The sequence below is a fragment of the Staurois parvus genome, unplaced genomic scaffold (genome assembly GCF_062004578.1).
Source record: "Staurois parvus isolate SC_StPar_1 unplaced genomic scaffold, SC_StPar_1.0 ptg000071l, whole genome shotgun sequence".
Taxonomy (NCBI): domain Eukaryota; kingdom Metazoa; phylum Chordata; class Amphibia; order Anura; family Ranidae; genus Staurois; species Staurois parvus.
The window spans coordinates 1,709,804-1,730,071 of NW_028317867.1; the positions used below are offsets into that span (position 1 = coordinate 1,709,804).

General features: G+C 39.6%; 1 protein-coding gene across 4 annotated transcripts in view; it reads right to left on the reverse strand.

Moving 5' to 3' along the window:
- The window catches only part of LNX1 (ligand of numb-protein X 1), a 250,324-nt gene that overhangs the window by 120,097 nt on the left and 109,959 nt on the right, over positions 1-20,268 (reverse strand). For all 4 annotated transcript variants that reach the window (XM_089669251.1, XM_089669250.1, XM_089669252.1 and 1 more), the window contains one exon: positions 1,032-1,282. In XM_089669251.1, coding sequence (XP_089525377.1) covers positions 1,032-1,282 — 251 coding nt within the window. The remainder of the gene's footprint in view (positions 1-1,031; positions 1,283-20,268) is intronic.

A 20,268-nucleotide genomic window follows, 5' to 3' on the forward strand; every position in this document is an offset into this window, starting at 1 on the left:
AATCCTTAATCGCTTTTTACATTTTAGGTAATCTTGTGCACTTATTGAGTAGACATAGCAAAACACTTTCAATCGCATATTTAGAAAACCAAAGGGGGGTATGGAAATGTTTACTGGTAGGACTTACATATGCTTTATATTAAAAATAATAGATAGGTGATATGAATAAAGCCAAAAATATAGTAAGCAAATGAACAGCATAAAAAGTACCTTATTGAGTACTAGCGGTTAAAAGCTTCCAAGATACAAGGAAAAGACTGACGCATTTCTGCCCCGGGGGGGCTTTAGTCATAGCTAAGGTGTTATCCAGGCCTAAATTCTGATGTTTCAGGTACAAACTATCCCTATTATCATTGCTGAAGAAGAATTCATTCACAGCCAGGTGGGGATTTTTACTATTTTCTTCCGTTAAAAGCATGAGCTACTACCATAGCTTATTTAAAGGGAAATGATAGTGTATTTTCAATGAGCAAATATTTTGTGTTATCATTGCACTGATGTTTGTCCTCAGGATCAGATGACATTCTGTGAATACAGTAGTTTGCAATTATGTACATGAGAGCAGCCATGATGTTTTATTACATATACGGGCTCTGCTTCCTGCTTTGCAGCAGTGCATACTATTATTCCTTCTCACTATGAAAGCCTATAGGTCTCTTTATAGATGTTTTCACCCAAGATTCACACAAGTTACACACATCCTTTTACTTAGATGCAATGGAAAAACATGTGAATCCTGGGTGAAAACAAAAGAAGGAAGCAGAGCCTCCATTCTGTATTCACAGAAGTAAGATTTTTAAAAACCTTAACACACATAGATGTGACTATAAAACATCAAGCTGATCAATTTCAAATACAAATCTAGAAATATTTGTAAAGACTGTACATTTCCTTTAGGACTTTGATATGAAGCAGGTCTCATTTAAAAGCCATAATTAATGGCACTGTAAATAAATGCTAATAGGACATGGCACCTGTGATAGCTTTGATATTAAAAGCAATAAGTCTTAAGCAAGGTGATCATGACTTACTCCTATTCCGGTTTATTCTAAAGTGTTCTTCAGATCCAACTCCCAGATGGCTGTCTCCTGTGGGTGAGCTATATACAGGGTTGTCCTGACCTGCTTCATCATTTACTAAGGCTGCAGCTGCAGACGCAGCTGATAGTTCTGGCGACACTGCTGCTATGGTTAAGTCTAATGAAGAGCTGCAGTCTGGGGAACCATCCTGTGAACGTCTTTTGCGCTCTTTGGTAAGGCCATAGTGTGATGCACCTTTACACCTGTGAGAAAAAAAAAATATTCTGCTTTAGTGGTTATAGTTCAGCTGGAACAATCAAGTATATATGCAACACCAGAAAGATTTAATTTGTGAGGTTTATGGAAATAGGTTATTTAAAGGTTCACTTAATGATACACAAAATGTTTTCATGCAATATACCTGTCAGCCTGCCACTCTAATTCTATATCTGGCTACTTAGCTAGTTAATTCCATGTTACTGGCAAACATATTTTGTGGGAAGCCCTATGTTTCAACCTACAACAATGCTGATCAGTGTGTTCCATGGTTCCAGCATCTGCCTTTTTCTGAAACTTCGCCCACAAATATTGGAACATGGAAGGGATGCTGCATCCAGCACAGAGCTAAAATTCATGAGTCATGTGACAAGAGGATACATTTCTACCCACAAACAGCATGAGAAGCACAGTTATGTCACATGTAACGGTGAATTACGATGGCTTTCAGATGTAGTTACAATGCTTCCTAAATTACAACAGCAGTTCACTGATTTCACTGATTTCATGCAGGCTGACCCTCTTGTATATATTAAACTATATGGGATAATCAGCTTATGTGCTGCCAAGAGCAGTGAGACTGCAATGGTATCCAGTAATTGATGGTTACCAATCAGAATGTATTAAAGGAATTGCATACTGAGAGAAGTATGGAGGTGTGCCATTGCTAACTGTCTTTTGAAATTGTTAATTTCTAGTCATGCTGGTGGCAGAGGCCACCAAAGGTAACATTTTTCTGCACCTCCCCCCATTCCCTGCAGCAAAAATGGTCATCTCATTGGCACTGAGCTCGTACAAAGTGTGGGCTCAGCATCACTGCATCACTAAGTAAAAGACTCAAACAGGCAGGTGAAGAGGCCAGCAGCGCTGTTCATGGCGACATTGATTCTGCACTCTTAACAGGCTCAGTGTTACGTAGGAGCCTTGGTCACTGTGTGACAGGGGCAGCAGCTGTGCAGGGAGCTCAGTAACACTGAGCCTATGGTTTTACCAGACTCAGCCTTACAGAACAGTGCTGAGGCCGGAGTATGGATGTGGACACTCCAGCCTCCGTACCATAGAAGGAATGGCACTGATCATAGTATTCTAATTATTTCAATATTTTAAGTCTCTTACCTGAAACCAGGACTTAGCAAGTAAAGTCAGGACTCTAGATCTGCACACGTTCCAAGTCAGTGGCTCAGGAAGATTTGAAGCCACAGGAACACAAGTAGAAGTAGAGGACAACAATGGCAGGCTGACTAATTCTCCCAACATAGGTTTTCTTTATGTTGCGGCCACACAAGTATTACTTAGCACACATCACCCCTGTCATGCTTTCTAGCAGAAGTCAGAGTCAAAGTTATCATTACTATGGTAAAAGAACAATAGTTTTGTATAAGAAAATGGATCCTTTGTTCCCTGGTCTCAGCATGAACAGAGACAGGAGAATCTTCAGAGCTGTGGTTTTAGTGACATTTTTTCCCCATCTCTGGAGAGTCAAAATTAGTTAGGAAAGTAGATTTTTTCTTTATGTGATGCTACTGTGTATTGTGCTGGATCTTTCTCTCTTTCACTGATATGATGGATAATAATATTGATGCTCCTCCCATGCTTACCTCCAGGACTTCTCCCGAGTCTCTCCCACTTTATGGAATTCAAAATCTGTCCGACTGTCTCCTTCTCTGTCTACATTTAGACGATCCCTGAAAAGCCAGCTCTTCAAACACGCCTTTCCTGCCTCCACCTAATATCTGTACTTTATTTTCTGCATAATTGCCTTTTGTATCAATTGGCCCTCCCTTTTAGATTTTAAGCTCTTACGAGAAGGGCCCTCTGTTTCCTACTGTATTGCATTGTATTGTAATTGTACTGTATGCCCTCAACATTGTAAAGCACTGTGCAAACTCTTGGCACTATAAGAATCCTGTATAATAATAATAATGATGGTTGATATGATGGATAATGAAAGGACCAAGTCCCATTAGCCCTGGTCTGCCAATTCCTGAATGTCTGCTATGAGTTACAGAACATCATCACTACCCACATTGTCATATGAAATACACCTTGACAATGCGAAATCCTTAGTAAAGCAGTAGATGATATCCACTTGTTCAATTTGAATTTCCTGTCATTTGTGAAGGAAACGAGGACCACATGATTGTTGCACATGGTTGGCTTAGGATTCTTTGTTCCTTTAGTAAATCAATCACTGTTTTGTGTACTGCGGATTCCATTTTGGTATTATTTCCTTTCTTCATAAAAGTGTTTTTCTAGTTCATCCTTTTATGTCTTTCCAAAAAGCAGAATCTTTGTAAACATCTCATTGTGATTGTCAGATGTTTTTTCTGCATGTTATATCATCACATGAAACAAAATAAACTATTTCCAAGTAAAATAAATACTTTTACTCTGTCCCTTTTTTTCGACATCTTGGATGAATGTGTGACAGTAGAGAGGTAAATGCTCACAATGATTTGTTTGCTATTTGAACAACTAAGGACACTGGAAGCAAGCAAAACAAAAACCAACAAATTAAAAAAAGGAATATGGAAGTACGAAAACATTATCCAAATACCTGTATTCAATTAAAAGATGGTGCTGTCAGCACCACTCCACCCAATGTCCTTCAGTTGAAAAATTGAAGAAGCCAGGAAGGAAATTGTCAACAGAACAATAATTTCATCCAGTCAGATGCAAACAATGTTCCAGTATTCTGAACGATGTTGCCAGCTATCAAAATACAATAATCACCAGTGGTAGGTCTGTCAATCCCTACTATTTAGCACGATTTGAGGAATCTGTTAGATTTCTTTCATTCATTCCACAGGCTGAACAAAAGAAATCTAAAAGGTGTGTGTCCAGCTTAGGAGTTTACTGGACCTTCATTCTTTCTATAGAGTATTCAAGAACACAATGACCACTGGAATAGTTATGGGAGGACAGATTAGGTAAGAACTTGTGTTGCCTCTATCAAAGATCCAGGTGTCACTTAGCAGCAAATGCCTTGTGCCAGCAAAAACAAACTATAAGGGTGATATATTTCCAATAAAGTGAGTTTATGGTGAATGCAATAATTGATTCTAGGGAGGGGCAAAATTAAATATTAGCCATGATGTGTCCTGATTAATAATAACACGATTATCTTAAAAAATTTTGAGAGGATTTTTATGTGAGTTATGTTGGCTATGATATGGCCAATTCATATTCCTCTCTAATATGAGACCTGAAAATGGCAGCTTGGGGGCCCTGAGGCTGTTCACTTTGCCAAGAAAATTTCCCTTAGCTTAGTGAATGTGGTGAAAATTTTCTTCCCTTTGCCATTAGAAAATGAATCCCATAGTATCCACAAGCTATGGAGAGACCTAGGATCTTCTGTTTTTTATCCTATTTTGAGCAGATCAAATTAAAGTAAACCAGACATGAAAAATATGGGGTCTGCCATTGCTGACCTTATTCTTTAAACAGTAGTTGGTTGTGACTCCCTGGATTCAATACATTCTGACCTAGAACAAGTATGTGGATTAGGAAAGTCAAAGAAAAATTGGGAATCCTTATCTGCATGGCTGTTTTGAGTCATTGACATAAACAGTTATGAAGCCAGTAGGTCAACTTAACAGCCAAATAGGTAGAATTTTAGGAGATCTTCATGCATAGTTTAAGCTCGATATTCCTTAAGAGTGTTCTGCCACCCGTTTATTTCTGTGCAGACTAATCGTAACATCAGGTTACGTTCTTTGCATACTTTCTGGAGATCTTGGTCAACCAGGGCAAGTGGATACACTGGACTGTGGTTTGGAGATAATCATTCACTGGAATATTTACATGGTAACAGAATAGCATACTCCAAATAGTGCTTGCTCTTGGTGGACACCAAAGTCAACAATTATACAAGAATGTTGTCAAATTAAATACATTGACTTTGTACTGCCTAAACCTTACAGTGTAAGGCAAATGGCATATGAAGAGATGCAGACATGATGCAAATATTTTAAAGATAGCGTGTTAGTCCAAAATAACAAAACATTTTCAGTTAGTCTAATCAAAGGAAAATAACACCGGTGCAAAAAGTTCATTTCCTCTCCAGCCACAGGTGAATCATGTAACCAGAAAACAGGAGGACTGCATACCGATGGCAATCTAGGCATAACACCAACTTTATCCAGGCCACACATACCACACATGCTGGTGAGTCCTGCCTTGAAAACCTGCTTTGACGCATTTCACTCCTCTCTACTAATAAGTCCATATGTGTGATACACATCAGTGTGGGGTGATTCCAAGGCATTACTCAGTACCATGTAAGCATGGCCTAAATAAAATTGGTTATAAGCCTAGTGATGTCTTCGGCGTATGACCCTCTTGCTTTCTGGTTACAAAGCATTTTCAGTGGTACATTTTCCCAACCAAAAAGAACAAATAAAGGATGTTACAAGTTACAGTATGAATACACATGAATAAGAAACAATATCTGAACCTAGGTGCAGTTTAAAGCCATAATACACACAGAAACAAAAATGTTATATATTGTAGCTTACCAATCCTTAAATGTGGTGGCTGTATTTATTTCTATTTTAGTTTTTTCCTTTATTTTCAGCTGACGATCTGTGGTGGAAAGAATGAAAATTGCATAATTTATGGGCTGCTTTAGGCCCATTTATTTAGGATTCCCCCATCAACACAATCAGTGTTGATGGGAGGAATCCTTCCTGCAAAGCTATTTTGTTCTCATGACGGGGGGCACGAGGAGCCATCCCTGCTGAGAGAAAACAACGTTTATTGTATTGCCCCTGGCAATAATCACATGCTAAAGATCCAACATGCTGGCTATACCCAAGTCGATTGATGGATCAACTTGGGTACAATCAGATTCCCATAGAAGGATCAAATCTCAGCTAGTCCTTCCATCTATGGCCGGTTTTAGAGCATCTCCCCTCTGGATAGAAGAGAAATGGACACCCATAGACAGCAGTATTGTTGTAGGAGATGGGTAGAGTTAGATGCACTAGACCAGGGGTCTCCAAGCTTTATGAACAAAGGGCATTTTACTGTCCTTCAGACTTTAGGGGGCCGGACTGTGGCCAGTGGGAGAAGAAAATGTCCTGGCATCAGTGGGAGTAAACAATGCCTCATCATTGGTATTAATGGGAGACATAGTGCCCCATCACTGGTATCAGTGGGAGGATTAGTTACCCATTGTTAGTGCCAGTGGGAGGAATAGTGCCCCATCATTGGTGTCAGTGGGAGGAATAATGCCCCATTATTGGGGTTAGTGGAAGGAATAGTGCCCCATTGTTGGTGTCAGTGGTGGGAACTATACCCCACTGTTGCTGATGGTGGGGAAAATAATTCCCCAAGGGCCAGATAAAAGCAAGCAAAGGGCTGCATCCGGTCCCTGGGCCAGTTTGGAGACCACTGCAGCACTGCACTAACAAACCACTGGAGACCACTGCACTAACAAACTAAAGCTAATGCTTATTAAGCCATCACAGCAACTGTTTTTTTTCCTTTTGGGATAAAGGTTTTACATCAATGAACCAATGTAAGCATCACTGTCAGAGTTAAATATTTTGACTGTAGCTGACACTTTGTCTGGACAGCTTGGTCTGGTAAAGGAAGTTGAAAACTAACAGACTTACTGGCCAGGTCACCAGGTGAAAATAAAAGAAAAAAAGCCTTAAAAAAAGAAAACGTATGCATCCATCACATCTAAGAACTGGTAAGCTGCAATATGCTACATTTTTGTTCTTGTAGCAAGTCTACTGCTCTCAGTCGAGTCAGGCCTGATCCATAAACATGCACTAAGACAAAGGAACATGGAACCAGAGGCCATAGTTTTCCCACATAGTTGTTAGGTGTGTAGCACTCCTGTAATCAGATAAATCCTACAATAAAATCATCTGCACACAGTGGAGGCTTGCAAAAGATCCCGAGCTGGGCTAATAACAAACAGAGCCCTTTACTGTCATATGATTGATGAGACGTATTCAAAAGGATCTCTTTACAGTTAACACATGTTCACCAGTTGCAAACTATCAAAGCAGTAGCTATTAGCTCTGAATACAGTACTTATGTATATCACATTTTTAGATGTATGTTGACGTTTTGCTGCAGAAAGATGGAACTGGTGTTTTATCTCTCCTGTCTTTTTTGGTATCCAGCTGATGCAGCAGCCTGGACAGGCTCATGGAGTTCTGCGTGAACTACCGTATGATGACAATTTTCATTTCTATATAAGGTATAGATGTTTTCCAACACAAAAGACTTGTCACAAGACTAAAATACTAATGTGGCAGCAAGCGTCCACATTAATATCAGACTGTGATGTGTTTTCTGATCAGAGCTGCAGCACTTTGATCACAGCTTGTATTTGACAAATCACGTCTTTAGCATATCATTTGTAACTATGCATTATGTTGAAGTGAAATGTGTTATACTAAGAGGAGACAGGTTCAAACTGCAGTATGTAAGTAACACTTTAAGAAAACACTTTTATCACACTGCCAAAAGCGGCAACAACTCTTAAAAAACATGCATTATTAATATAAAGTATATGTACTAGTGAATATACAGTGATCATTTCACCCTGTCCTATGTTTGGCTCCAACTGCTGTTAGCTCTGCAAAGATTTTGTATGTCAAAAATTTGCAGCAGCTCAGAGTGAATTTCTACTGAGTATTCTATGAATCTTTTAAAGTGAACCTTTTTACTGGTCAGTTACCAAACTTAGCAGTACCTCTATAATTCCCTCCATCAGCTGTTTCAATTACATTCCTTTTTTATCCAAACATCCAAGGCAGACTAAAGAGCAATCTTGAAGATATAAACATTTCAACATTTTGTCAAAAGTCAACCAATAAGGCAGGCCATACGTTATACACCTTTTTATATTCAACCATATGGTTGATATGGCAATTCCCCTATCAACACACTCAGTGCTGATGAGGGAATCCTTCCTGCTGTGCTATTGTGTTCTCCCCATTGGCAAAATACAATGATCAGTGTTGCTGGCAATAGTCAGCGGCACTAAGCAGCCAGGAAAAACTTGACAGACTGATTGTATTCAAGTTGATTGATAGATGTAATTGCGTACAATCATCTAGCCCAGTGGTCTTCAAACTGTGGCCCGAGGGCCGGATGCAGCCCTTTGCAGGCCTTTAACCAGCCCTTGGGGCAGTAATCCTCCCACAAATGTGAGGCACTATTTCTCCCACTAACACCAACAATGTGGCATAATTTCTGTCACTGACACCAATGATGGAGCATTCCTCCCACTAATATCAATGATGGGGCACTGTTCCTTCCAGTAATACCAATGATGGGTACTATTCCTCCCAGTAATAACAATGATGGGGTACTATTCCTCCAACTGATACAATGATGGGTCTCTATTCCTTCTCCTACTGAAAATAGGCACCTTGTAACTGACCTCCATCCCTGAGGCAATGTTTATTCTCATTGATGCCGAGCCTGGGGCATTTTCTACTCCCACTGGACACAGTCCAGCCCCTCTAAAGTCTGAAGGACAGTAAACTGGCCCTTTGCTTGAAAAGTTTGGAGACCCCTGATCTAGCCCATACAAGGACAAAATTCGGCTGGTCCCTGCTGAGCTGGATGAATTTTGATTAATGTATGGCCAGCTTAAGCCTTCATCTCTGCCTATGACTATTCCCCTTAGCAGCTGATGTTTGCCTAGTGACCTACAGAAAGCAATAAAATGTGACTGGAAAGGCAGAGGTGTCTTTTTTGTGTGGATATTGATTGACAGCCTACTTTGACCTCTCAATACTATATAAGAGGGACAATTCTGACGTCCAATGGGGCAATTACTGGGTCTTGGAGGAAAGTCTGGAGCACTGGAGCAGAGGTTTTGTGTCCCGAATAAGTAGTGAGTTATGAAATTGATTGTTCATCTTTTGCAACAGTTTCTGTAAACACTAGAAAAGGAAAGGATTGCCTTAATGCAGGGGTCTCCAAATGTTCTAAACAAATGGCCAGTTCCGTTTTCTGTCCTTCAAACTTTGGGGGGGAGGGGGGTGGACAATGACTGTGGCCAGTGGATACAGAAGGGGGAGGAATATTGCCCCATCAATGGTGTCACTGGAAGCTATAGTGCCCCATTGTATACGTGGGTGCAGGAATTATTGCCCCATTGTTGGTGTCAGTGGGAGGAATATTACTTCTTATCAGTGGGAGATATAGTGCCCCATGAGCTGGATACAGCAAGCAAAGTGACACATCTGGTCCCCGGGCTTCAATTTGGAGAAAACTGCCTTAATGTATATATAAGACTGATCACTAAATGTAAGCCTATTCATTAAAATAATGCCTAGTAATGATACCATGAAGGTCTCTGTGTAGATATACACTGTTATAGTGTGATAATGCTCTGCCCCTGTGCCCCAATTGTTCTCCTGCATTATTACCCTGTTATACATCCCACCAATGGATATTAAAAGTGATGCACATTGCACAGGCATTTTCCACTGTTGTCACCCTGAGAAATACCATGTTGGAGGGTATTACAGTAGGTAAGAAGTTGAAGCAAAGAGGATGCAGGAGATTAAAGGATGTTAAAAACATGAAAATAGTATAAAAATGGCAATTGTTTATCATATACAGTGTGTTAGCAAACTAAACACTATTTAGTTAGGATTTACATGTACTCTAAATGTGAACAAAAATAAATGTGCACTGCAGTCTAACAGCCTTCTTCTGGATGCCAAACATGGTCAATGGGCTTCAAAAAGATTTTAGAAATTTTTCACCTTGTACTTCAGCCAAGGTGACTGTAAAAGGTTTCATGCATTTTTTTTAATACAAATTCTTTGTTGTGTCATCTTATAAGCAGGGAAAAAGGAGCAGAGTTTTACAGGTTTCATTTTCAGATATACATACTGTACATGGTTTAGTTTGCAGTTCGGGAACTCTAAAGGACAGGAAGGCTCATATTGGGCAGAGTTGGCTGATCAGGAAGTTTAAAGCTGAACTTCAGGCAGAAATACCTAATTTAAATATATTCCTCAACATCCACAATGGATATACATCCTCTTTATGTGCACCAAATGCCTTTGTAAACCCAGATATTGCCTTATAAAATGGTAGTGACATCAGCACAGTGCAGCACATAGTCTGCGCAGAGGGCAGAGCTGTGTAAGGGAAGAAAACTATGTGAGAAATGGAGAAAAGGTCAGTCACCATGCACAAGGAGAGAGAGAAGTATTGACCAGCTTTTATTACAGGAAGCTCCTGCACAGAAACAAAATTTCACACTGGATCACTGCACAGATCTGGGAGAAATACATAAAGCACACCAAAATGCATGTGAGAACACACATGCTGCTTATATTTAGACCTGTGGTTTCCAAACGGCGGCCCTTTACTTCACTTTATCTGCCCCCTGGGACACTCTTCCTCTCACTGATGCAAGGTACTGTTCCTCCCACTGACATAAAAAATGAGTCACAATTCCTTTTGCTGACACCAACAGTGGGTCATTATTCCTCCCATTGACACCAACAATGGGACATAATTCCTCTCGCTGACACCAATAAGGGAGCACTATTCCTCCCACTGACACCAATGAAGGGGCACTATTTTTCCCCACTGACACCAATGAAGGCGCACTATTCCTCTTCCTACTGACCACATATACCATGTATTTTTTTTTTAATCCACTGAAAGCCAAGTCTGAGACACTGTCTACTCTCATTAATGCTGGGGCATTTTCTACTACCAGTGGCCACAGTTTGGCCCCCCTAGAGTCTGAAAGACAGTAAAATGTCCCTTGATTAAAAAAGTTTGGAGACCCCTGACAATAGACAGTTCTTCCTTATCCCAGAATTCATCTTTAATTCTTTAAAACATGGGTGGACTAAGAACATTTGGCGTGAAAAACAAACACAACCAACTAGCCCCTTCTTGTGAGCTAAAGAAAGTTCAGCATACAAAGTGTGCCACGATGACTGGTGACCATAGTGAGAAGTAGGTGTTTTTTTGATGAACCTAGTTTATTGTCACAGTTTTTCACATGTGAAGTATATGTTAGAAAGGGGATTTTCAGGGTTGAACTGTAAAGGCAGGATCACATTACCCACATAATGTTCTGTTTTTCTCTGCGGGTAGTGATCACAGCTAGGGGAAAAATGCAAGCCACTGTTTCCCTTTTTTTTTTTTGTAAACTTTAATGGAATGTTACAAATTGTCTTTCCATTCATTTCTTTGCCCAGCAGCTCCACTGCCATGCATAAATACTCAGTCACGCAGATGGCTACGGAGCAGTGTGGAAAAATGCAACATGTCTGCATTTTTCTGCACTGCTCTGCCCAGCAGTCTGGAAGTACAAACATAGCACACAGAAATCCATTGTTTTCTGGGTCCTTTTGTGGAGAGCTGCATTAAAAATATGTTGTACTTTATGAGCTGAACAAGATGACCTCTGCTCAGGGAAAATTGTATGGACTTACCTTAACAAAATACTGTGTAAAATTCCATGACATCATCACTAATAATCCTTTTCATTCCACTTCCCTGAATGAATGGCAGCACATCTCACAGTTTTGCATCTTTTAAAGACTGACCTCCTTTGCTCCACTTTTGGTCACATAACATCCCAGAGTCACAAAGGAAGTCAATGATGGAAGACTTCCCTCTGCCAGGCGTTTCTATTACAGGTCTGAACAGGGAGTAGTTGGCTATATGATGGCCAGCGGTCATCACTTACTAATGAAGGTCAGAATGGGGGAGTATCTCCACTCCACCAACCCTAAATATATTACTTTTGCTGGCCTAAGCAGCAAATGCCCCCTGACCTCCAGTCCAGATCACCATTGCTTTATAAGGCATGGCTTCAAGTCCATCAATTTTGGAGATATCATAAATATAGAAAGCAGAAAGAGAGGAGAAAACGTCAAATAGAAGACAGAAATGCCATTGAAAACAAAGGCCATGACCACCTGCAACAGGTACATCTCAGCAAAAAGATATTTGCAAGGGTTGAGCAAAATTATGTTACCTAATATGTTACCTAATATAGTGTTAGACTACCTTTGGCATCCAAGATGGCCAGATTTGTCCAACTGACAAATATAAGTCTTGGATGGTGGATAATGTAATCTGATAGCACTCTTCACGCAAAAATCATTCCAGTTCTCGCAGAAATGCCAGAGGTGGAAAATGAGCCTGAACCGTGTTCTCCAAAATTTACCATAGTGACTCTATAATATTGAGGTCTGGCACTGCGGCGCCCATGGAGGTGCGAGACTTCATCTGCATGCTTGTTAAACCACAATTTGACAACACCAGATGTGTGAATTGGAGCATTATCTTCTTGGTGAATGGTGCGGTCGGCCAGAATTTGTATATGGTCGCTGGCAGTGACTCTACCTTTCAAGGTGATGATGAGGCCTGCAAAATTCCAAGATATGGCTGCTCAAGCCATGATTGTGCCTCCACCATGCTTTACCATTGGCACAAGACAGTCCTGGTCTTAAGCATGGGATGGTGTTCGCCACACTTAAACACATACAGTGATTGGGAACAGTGTGAAGCTCGATTTATCAGACCACATTGAAAGTCTCCCATTGATCGATAGTTTACGATTTATGGGTATTGCACCGCTTTCTCCTCTTCTGAGCATTAATGTCAGTCACTTGTGGTTCAACAATTGCAACATGCCTGTGAACTTTTTGCTTAAGGAGTTCCCTCTGCACAGTTTTTGCGGACTTGGGCTTGAGAAGACTGAGATTGAGCTCTGCAGTGACTTTTGCAGCACCTGTTTTTTTTATTCTGTCAATTGACCATGTCAAACACGCTTATGCTTATTAGACAACGTTTTCCCGTAAACTGTATATGCCATCATAACCTTTGATGCTGTACCCCGTGACACAGCAAATAAATTTGCAACTTCAGTCACAGAGGCACCAGCTAAGTAGGCACCAACAATTTGCCCTTTTTGAAGCTCAGTAAGCTCTGACACAACTCCGTATTACTATCAGCGCATGCAGTAAATGGAGAAAGTGAGGCTTCCCACCTGTTAACTAGGTGTCTCATAACACAATGGAAGCAAAAGAATGTTATATCACTTCCAATTTCAATGCAAAATGTCGTCTTTTTCACACCTGCAAATCATGTAGTGTTTGCACATTTTTTTCCAACCCCTGTATATACAGTATGTAGGTAAGCGATAGGCTATGTAAAGTGTTTATAGAAAGAACCCTGTAGAACTTCATATGTTGCAGCTATACTGGCTATACCGTACTTTTGGTTTAATATGATCATTTAATCCATTCGTATAAATCGAACCAGACAACGCACATAAAGACAGCTTGTCCTACTTTCTGCATTTTGGTTGTTTAGATGTATTAATGTATACAAATATAAGATTATTATGGAGATCCTATGGTAGCGGTCACAGAAAAGCCACCCAGTATGATTACAGATCCACTTTGTCACATACATCCATTGCAATCCTAAGCATTGGCTTTACTTTCTCTGCATGCTTTTTTTCTCTTTTCGAATGACTTGATATATCTTTGTATAATTGTATTTCTCTGGTCGGATGACAATCTTCAGATTACAGTGAAATAGAGTACACATGAAGCCTTATAATTTTAATCAAACAATCTTGAAGCTACAATCTGGTCATGTAATCTCAGTAAGCTACAATGATAACAGATTAAAATACAGCTCCTTGGGCTTGCTTTCATTACGGAGGTTTCTGCAATCCAGAGGGGAAAAATGCTAACTACAAATTAAAATTTAAAGCTGCCCCTTACACTTATTTCAAAGCGAAGTGTGATAATGCCTTACAGGGATGAATAGGTCTCTCCATATATTTGATTTTATGATTATATCCACTAAACAAAAAATAAATAAATAACACTTTGATTTTTGAATTTCTTTTTAGTTAGGGAAATATTGATTATTACAAAAATGTACTATATATAGTAAATGTGTGCAACTAAGTCTTGCATATTGTGATGTTGTTTCAATAGGAGTGTGTATGCATACGCGTACGCATTAATGTTCAGCTATGTGCAAAGTACACTGAGAGCCATTATAAATCTTCAAACTTTAAAATGAAAAAAAGAAAAATCCTTGTATGCCTGTACATACTTACCCAATAAATCGGATTCTAATATAAATGTACTTTGCTTAGAAATGTTTTATTATCTTTAAAATATGGTGTAAGGTTATACACACAGCTGAAACAGTCATCTTATTGACTCACAGGAATGAAACGCCCATCTATTGCTTCTACTTGAGAGCTGTAATAATCTTGAATTTGCGGGAAGAATCCAGAAAGCTGGGTACACATGGGTCAAATATTGCCATCAGAGAATACCATTTCCATGAAGGCGTGTACTTGGTCAGCAACAGTGCTTAGGTAAATGATACTTCTCAAGTAACAAACACATAAATAGCAGGACCCAAGTTTTCCCATCAGAACATTGCCCAAAACATCACACTTAATCTGATTCAGAGTTTCCAGTCAAACACGGAATCCTCCCCAATCTGCCTTCTGCACCCCCACAGTCCTCTCTAAGCCTAGGTTCACATTAAAATGTGGTGCGGTTCCTGTGTGATTCGTATGTGGTTCATAATGTGAAACAAGGCTTAATAAATGTCAAAAATTTGTACAGGCGGGCAAACACAGTTATAGTGTTGTAAACAGCCCCTCAAAAAACAAAAACGTAATTATTCTGAGACTTCACTGTACAGATTGGGGAAGATTTTCTTTGACTGAAAACTCAGAGACTTAGGTAATGACAACACAGTGGACAACCAATTTGTACTAATATTCAAGTGTTGCATCCTGTAGTGTTTAGTGCTAATATTGCTTAAAGTCTATGTGATCAGCATGGACATTGACCCACCTTAAACCTATATAAACCCAATCACTAAAATCATTCACATAATACCTGGTGACCCTGCCATGAAAGTCCTTATTTAGGTACTTCCTGTTACAAGGTGGCAATGCTATGTTTTCCATTGGTGTTCCCGTTTAGTCACTGTGCCATATGAGCTTCCAATAGAGACTACTAGTGGTGGTTTCAACAAACATTTTGTAGGCATAGTCCACTGTTGTCACCAACAGGGAGACCATCCTGAAAAATGACATGAGGTAATCGCTGTAATGCATGCATGTAGGTAAGAAGTGACTGCAAAGAGTGCAGCTTTTCAGTGGCAACAAAGGATGAAAAGGACAAAAAGAATTATTTTACTTAAAAAATGGCAATTGTTTATGATAAACAGTACTTTAGAAAACTAAATGTCATTTATTTAGGGTTTACATCTACCTCAATTATATGACTTGGATACAGCCCACTCCTCTGTGCCTTCTTAGAAAATAGCAAAACAGTTGGTAGTCTTCACTGCCATTTTGCCCCCTTAATTTGAAATAGCTTCTGTGCTGATAACCCCCTGAAATGTATACATGATGAGTCATTAATGTGATTTTTAGTTGTATGGGCATAAATACTGCTTATGTACGAGATGACCTTGTTGTAGTTGGTGTACAAAAAGGGCATCCAGCACTGAGACCACAACAAATGTGCAAATAAAGCACGCACATGGGGAGTGCCCTGTTTAAAGTGGTTGTAAAGTCTCAATGTCTTTTTACCTTCATACATTCTATGCACGAAGGTAGAAACCTTCTGTGTGCAGCAGTCCCCATCCCCCCCCAAATATTTACCTAAGCCACATAGCCATTGGCTCCAGCTGCTGTCAATCACAGCCAGTGAGAGAATGAAGAGAGGGGGTGGGGCAGGGATTTGTGTGTGAATGTATATGCAGAGCAGTGGCTAAGGAGTGAGCCTGCTTGGGTGCCCCTATAGCAAGCTGCCTGTTCTGGGGTCATTCGGCAGGAGGAAAGGGTCAAGAGTACTGGCGAGGGACCCAAGAAGAGGAGGATTGGGCTGCTCTGTACAAAACCGCTGCACAGAACAGGTAAATAATGTTTATTATTTTTTATTATAATTGCCTTTAATATCACTTTAATTTCATTGTGTATACAGTATAGGATTGGGGGGATGTGAGCAGCCCTTGCATTGAAGGAAAATGATGTGTTCAGTTCTTCTAATTTTTTCTCTCTGTCAAGTAGAGATAAGTAGATCCATATTCAACCCTTGGGGCCCATGAGCAGATGCAACCCCTATGGTATTGTTACTACATGCTATAACAGATAAAGATTCCCATCTAATAAATCAAAGATTGCCTTTATATACTACCAGCCTTATATTGTAAAAATTCACACTGGAAGCTTTTCTAGGTAAGAAGGCACTAAATACCAAACAATACATGACAGATTAGCTAGCAGACAAAATCCTGCTCATTGATATTCCAATTGTACCTTACTGAACAATGCACAGGCAAAAAGTCTTCTCGTAGTTCTTATTATTTCACAAAATGTTCCTGCAGGAAAACAAGAAAACATATGGCAAGCTCCACTTGTCTTACTGTACACTATATTGTAGCATAAGGAGAGACAAAAAGAGATCTAATACCTATATACACATATTTATACATTTAAAGCTACATAGTTAAAAATATATCATAATAAGAAAACAGACTCAGCATGATTTCTTTGTCTCCTAAATAGTATTTTATTACTGTGTCTCTAAACATATTTATTATTAAGAAGATTGGGATGGCAAAGATCAGTAACTGGAGATGTGGCTAGAGATGTGGTTTTCCTTTCTCCTTAAAGCAGAACTACACTGTATCTGAGCACCACAAACTCAAAATGCTATTTAATTCATTTTCAATATTCAAAGCAAACTCACCCATCCATCCATCCATCCATCCATGTCTCCATGCTTTGTTTTGGTGGGAACACACTTTGAAAAACACCTCTTAGCATTTCTGGCCATGGCCATCTTGAGTAATGGCAGATGATTTATGTAGCGCTTACTTCCTGGTATCCATCTGCCTTTAGCTCAGGCACGCAGGCCGGAAGGTGTGCTTAGCTGAGAAAGCCACTCCTTTCCTCCTGAAGACTGATTGGATGTATACCATCATTTGTCTAGGCCTGGAAACCAGGAAGTAATTGAAGAAATGTAAAAAAAAAAATTAAAATGAGAAAATATGATATATTTTCCAATCTATTTATTAATCCTAGCAACATAATGATTAAAATACTCGGTGTTGATTGAGAGAGTGAAGTTCTGCTTTAATGGCTTTGCAAAGAGTTGCATATAGAAAATGGGAGGAGATGTACATTGTAATTTTGTCAAATTACTACTGTATCCCAGCATGCAATTAAAAGTCAGCTTTTATTTGTACTATATATAGTAGATGTAACACAGGAGGTAAATGTCTTATTAATACCAAATGAACATCTAACCCCAGTGTTAGAATATGACATTTGGTCAGTTACATAGTAAAGGACATTTAAAGGGTCAGTTCACCTAAAAGTGATATTTTAGCTAGAACTCTCTGTGATAATGTCCAACTCTCTTGGAAGTTATGAGTATTTCTGGCCACTTTTTTTTTGTGTGCTCCAGCTCCTCCTGTTACATTGTTTAGAATATACTGTAAAATAAATAAAACAACTCACAGAGAAAGATAAACCCTTTATAATGGCCATAGAAAGTGTTTACACATAGTAACACAAGTGCAGCACTCTCTCTAGTAACATCTCTGAGAAATATAAGAAGTTGTCATGTGGTTTAAATTTCCAAAGGATTCTATAGCCACACAACTGCTATGGGTCCAGGGACACATGGGCCCTGATTCACTAAGATGTGAGTGTAATAGCAGAGACTGACCATTCAGGCAGACTCCGGTCAATCAATCAGTGGTCTGACCAGCGTCTAGCAAGCTCATTAACGAGCGTCTACTGACTACTTTGCCATTAGTGAATGAGGTATCCTGTCTGGCACATTTTTAGGTGCAATACCGGATATATTCGCTAGATGGCGCACAAGCGCGGGCTTTATTAACATTGGCGTTTTTCTGATAGAAAATTCTAATACAGCTGTACTATTACATTCTGAAAATTCTCTTTTGCTATTTTTTTTTTTTGCTGTTTCTCCAAAATGTTCAGGAAAGTATTGCATTTACTAATGAATGTCATACATTCTATTTTCAAATGTTAAACATTTTCACACTTATATCTCAAATAATTTATATACTTCTAATTTCCCAATATAGTTATATATCTTCATTCTCTTTAATCACATAACTATTCTATGTTAAAGACAAGTGCAGTGCTATAAATGCATGTGATCAATAATGAACGCATGTAAAAACCAAAAAGTGTAAAGAATTGCAATAATGATGTAAACTGGTAAATCGTGCTAAAATAAGTTCATATAATTATTCCTGAATAATGGAATGTCCTTGGTGTGAGAGTACCAACTCAGAGAGTGCCTATGAATGGCACATGTGTTCTCTCCGTGACGGACAGTAGTGCATGAACTCGTGAAAGGTAAACCACCCTTGGGACTGGTCTACACTCACCAGAACAAAAGTATTAATGTGCATGGGTTATACACATCGCACATCTGGGGGTGCAGCGGTATGCTGGCAGCTATGGGTTAGTCATCCAGCTCCATCCATCCATCCATCCATCCATCCATCAGGGTGGGTGCCCAAATGGTCCTGGGGAGGAATTAGCTCAGCCACAGGAGCCAGAAAGGTGCTCAATAGTGTAGTACACTGTCACAGGGGTGGATGACCTTTCACGAGTTCATGCACTACTGTTCGTGGTTATATTTATCTTGTGTAAGACCATTTTACTAGTCTATATCATTTGACCAGCGCTCGCTTTATCATTTTTAAACAATGTAACTATTCTACATTATAACTCAAACTGTGTTTCCCACAGTGGTTTAGTGGTTAGAGCTCAGAACTTACAGCACTTGGGTCATGGGTTCTAATCCCAGTCTTGGCAACATCCCAAAAAAATGGAGATCAATTTTCTGGGTTGTGGCAGGAATATTGATCAATCAATTATGATTTTGCCTAATGACTAGAAAGTGGATGAATGTTACTTGCGTACTGTTCTTCTGCCAATTAGGTCATGTGCAAGTTTCATGCCGTGTATATTTCATTGTAACTTTTTTCTCTTTTAAATCTGTCTCCTTATACAACTTGACCCCCTCCCCCACCCCATCATCACCTGTCCCATATGCAAATCTATGGATCACCGCCCCACTCTTTAACTATCTATTTACTGATCAAGTGAATGTGTCTCATTTTCTATCAGCTACAGCTCAGATCTCACATTATTATACAATTGCTGATTGTATCTCACCACTAGTCTGATTGAATTCACAATTCCTGGTCAGTCCTGTTCCCTGACCTCTAATAACCTTTAGGGCCAGTTCACACTACATGTGTTTCAGTTGCTTTTTCAGCATCACAAACGCACAGAAAGAAGGTTATATGGTTGTCAATGTCATAGTTCACACCAGCGCTTGCATTTTCAATGCATTGCAGGTGCTGTAAACAAAGTTGACCACGCTGCATTGTTTCTGCACAGAACTGTACTGGAACACATTGAAACGTCCTTGAATGTACTAAAACGCACATGTCCCTAACTACATTGAATACAAAGAAAATAGAAAAAAATAAGTGGAAGGGATACAAAAATGCAATGTAAACATGTCCAAAACGCATCCAAAATGTACTGGAACACACTAAACATGCATGCCAAAAGGGCATGAAAAAAACCCATCAGGAACACATCTAGACTGTTTCTATAGTGTGAACCAGCCCTTAGGACTTGTTCACACCATTGGTGGTGCAGAAACGCATGCAAGAACACACATTTTCCAGCACAGCAAAGAAATGCAATGCCCTGTGTAGATGTGCGCAGGTACCATGATGAAAACGTTGTTGCACCTACACACGTCTATTAAAAACAGCCCCATTCACAGCCACAAATACGCATGGCACCACACTACTGTGCGGTTAGGTGCGACACACTTGGAAAATAACATAAAAATAAGCCAACATGGCTAAAACATATCTTGAAAATATGGGGACT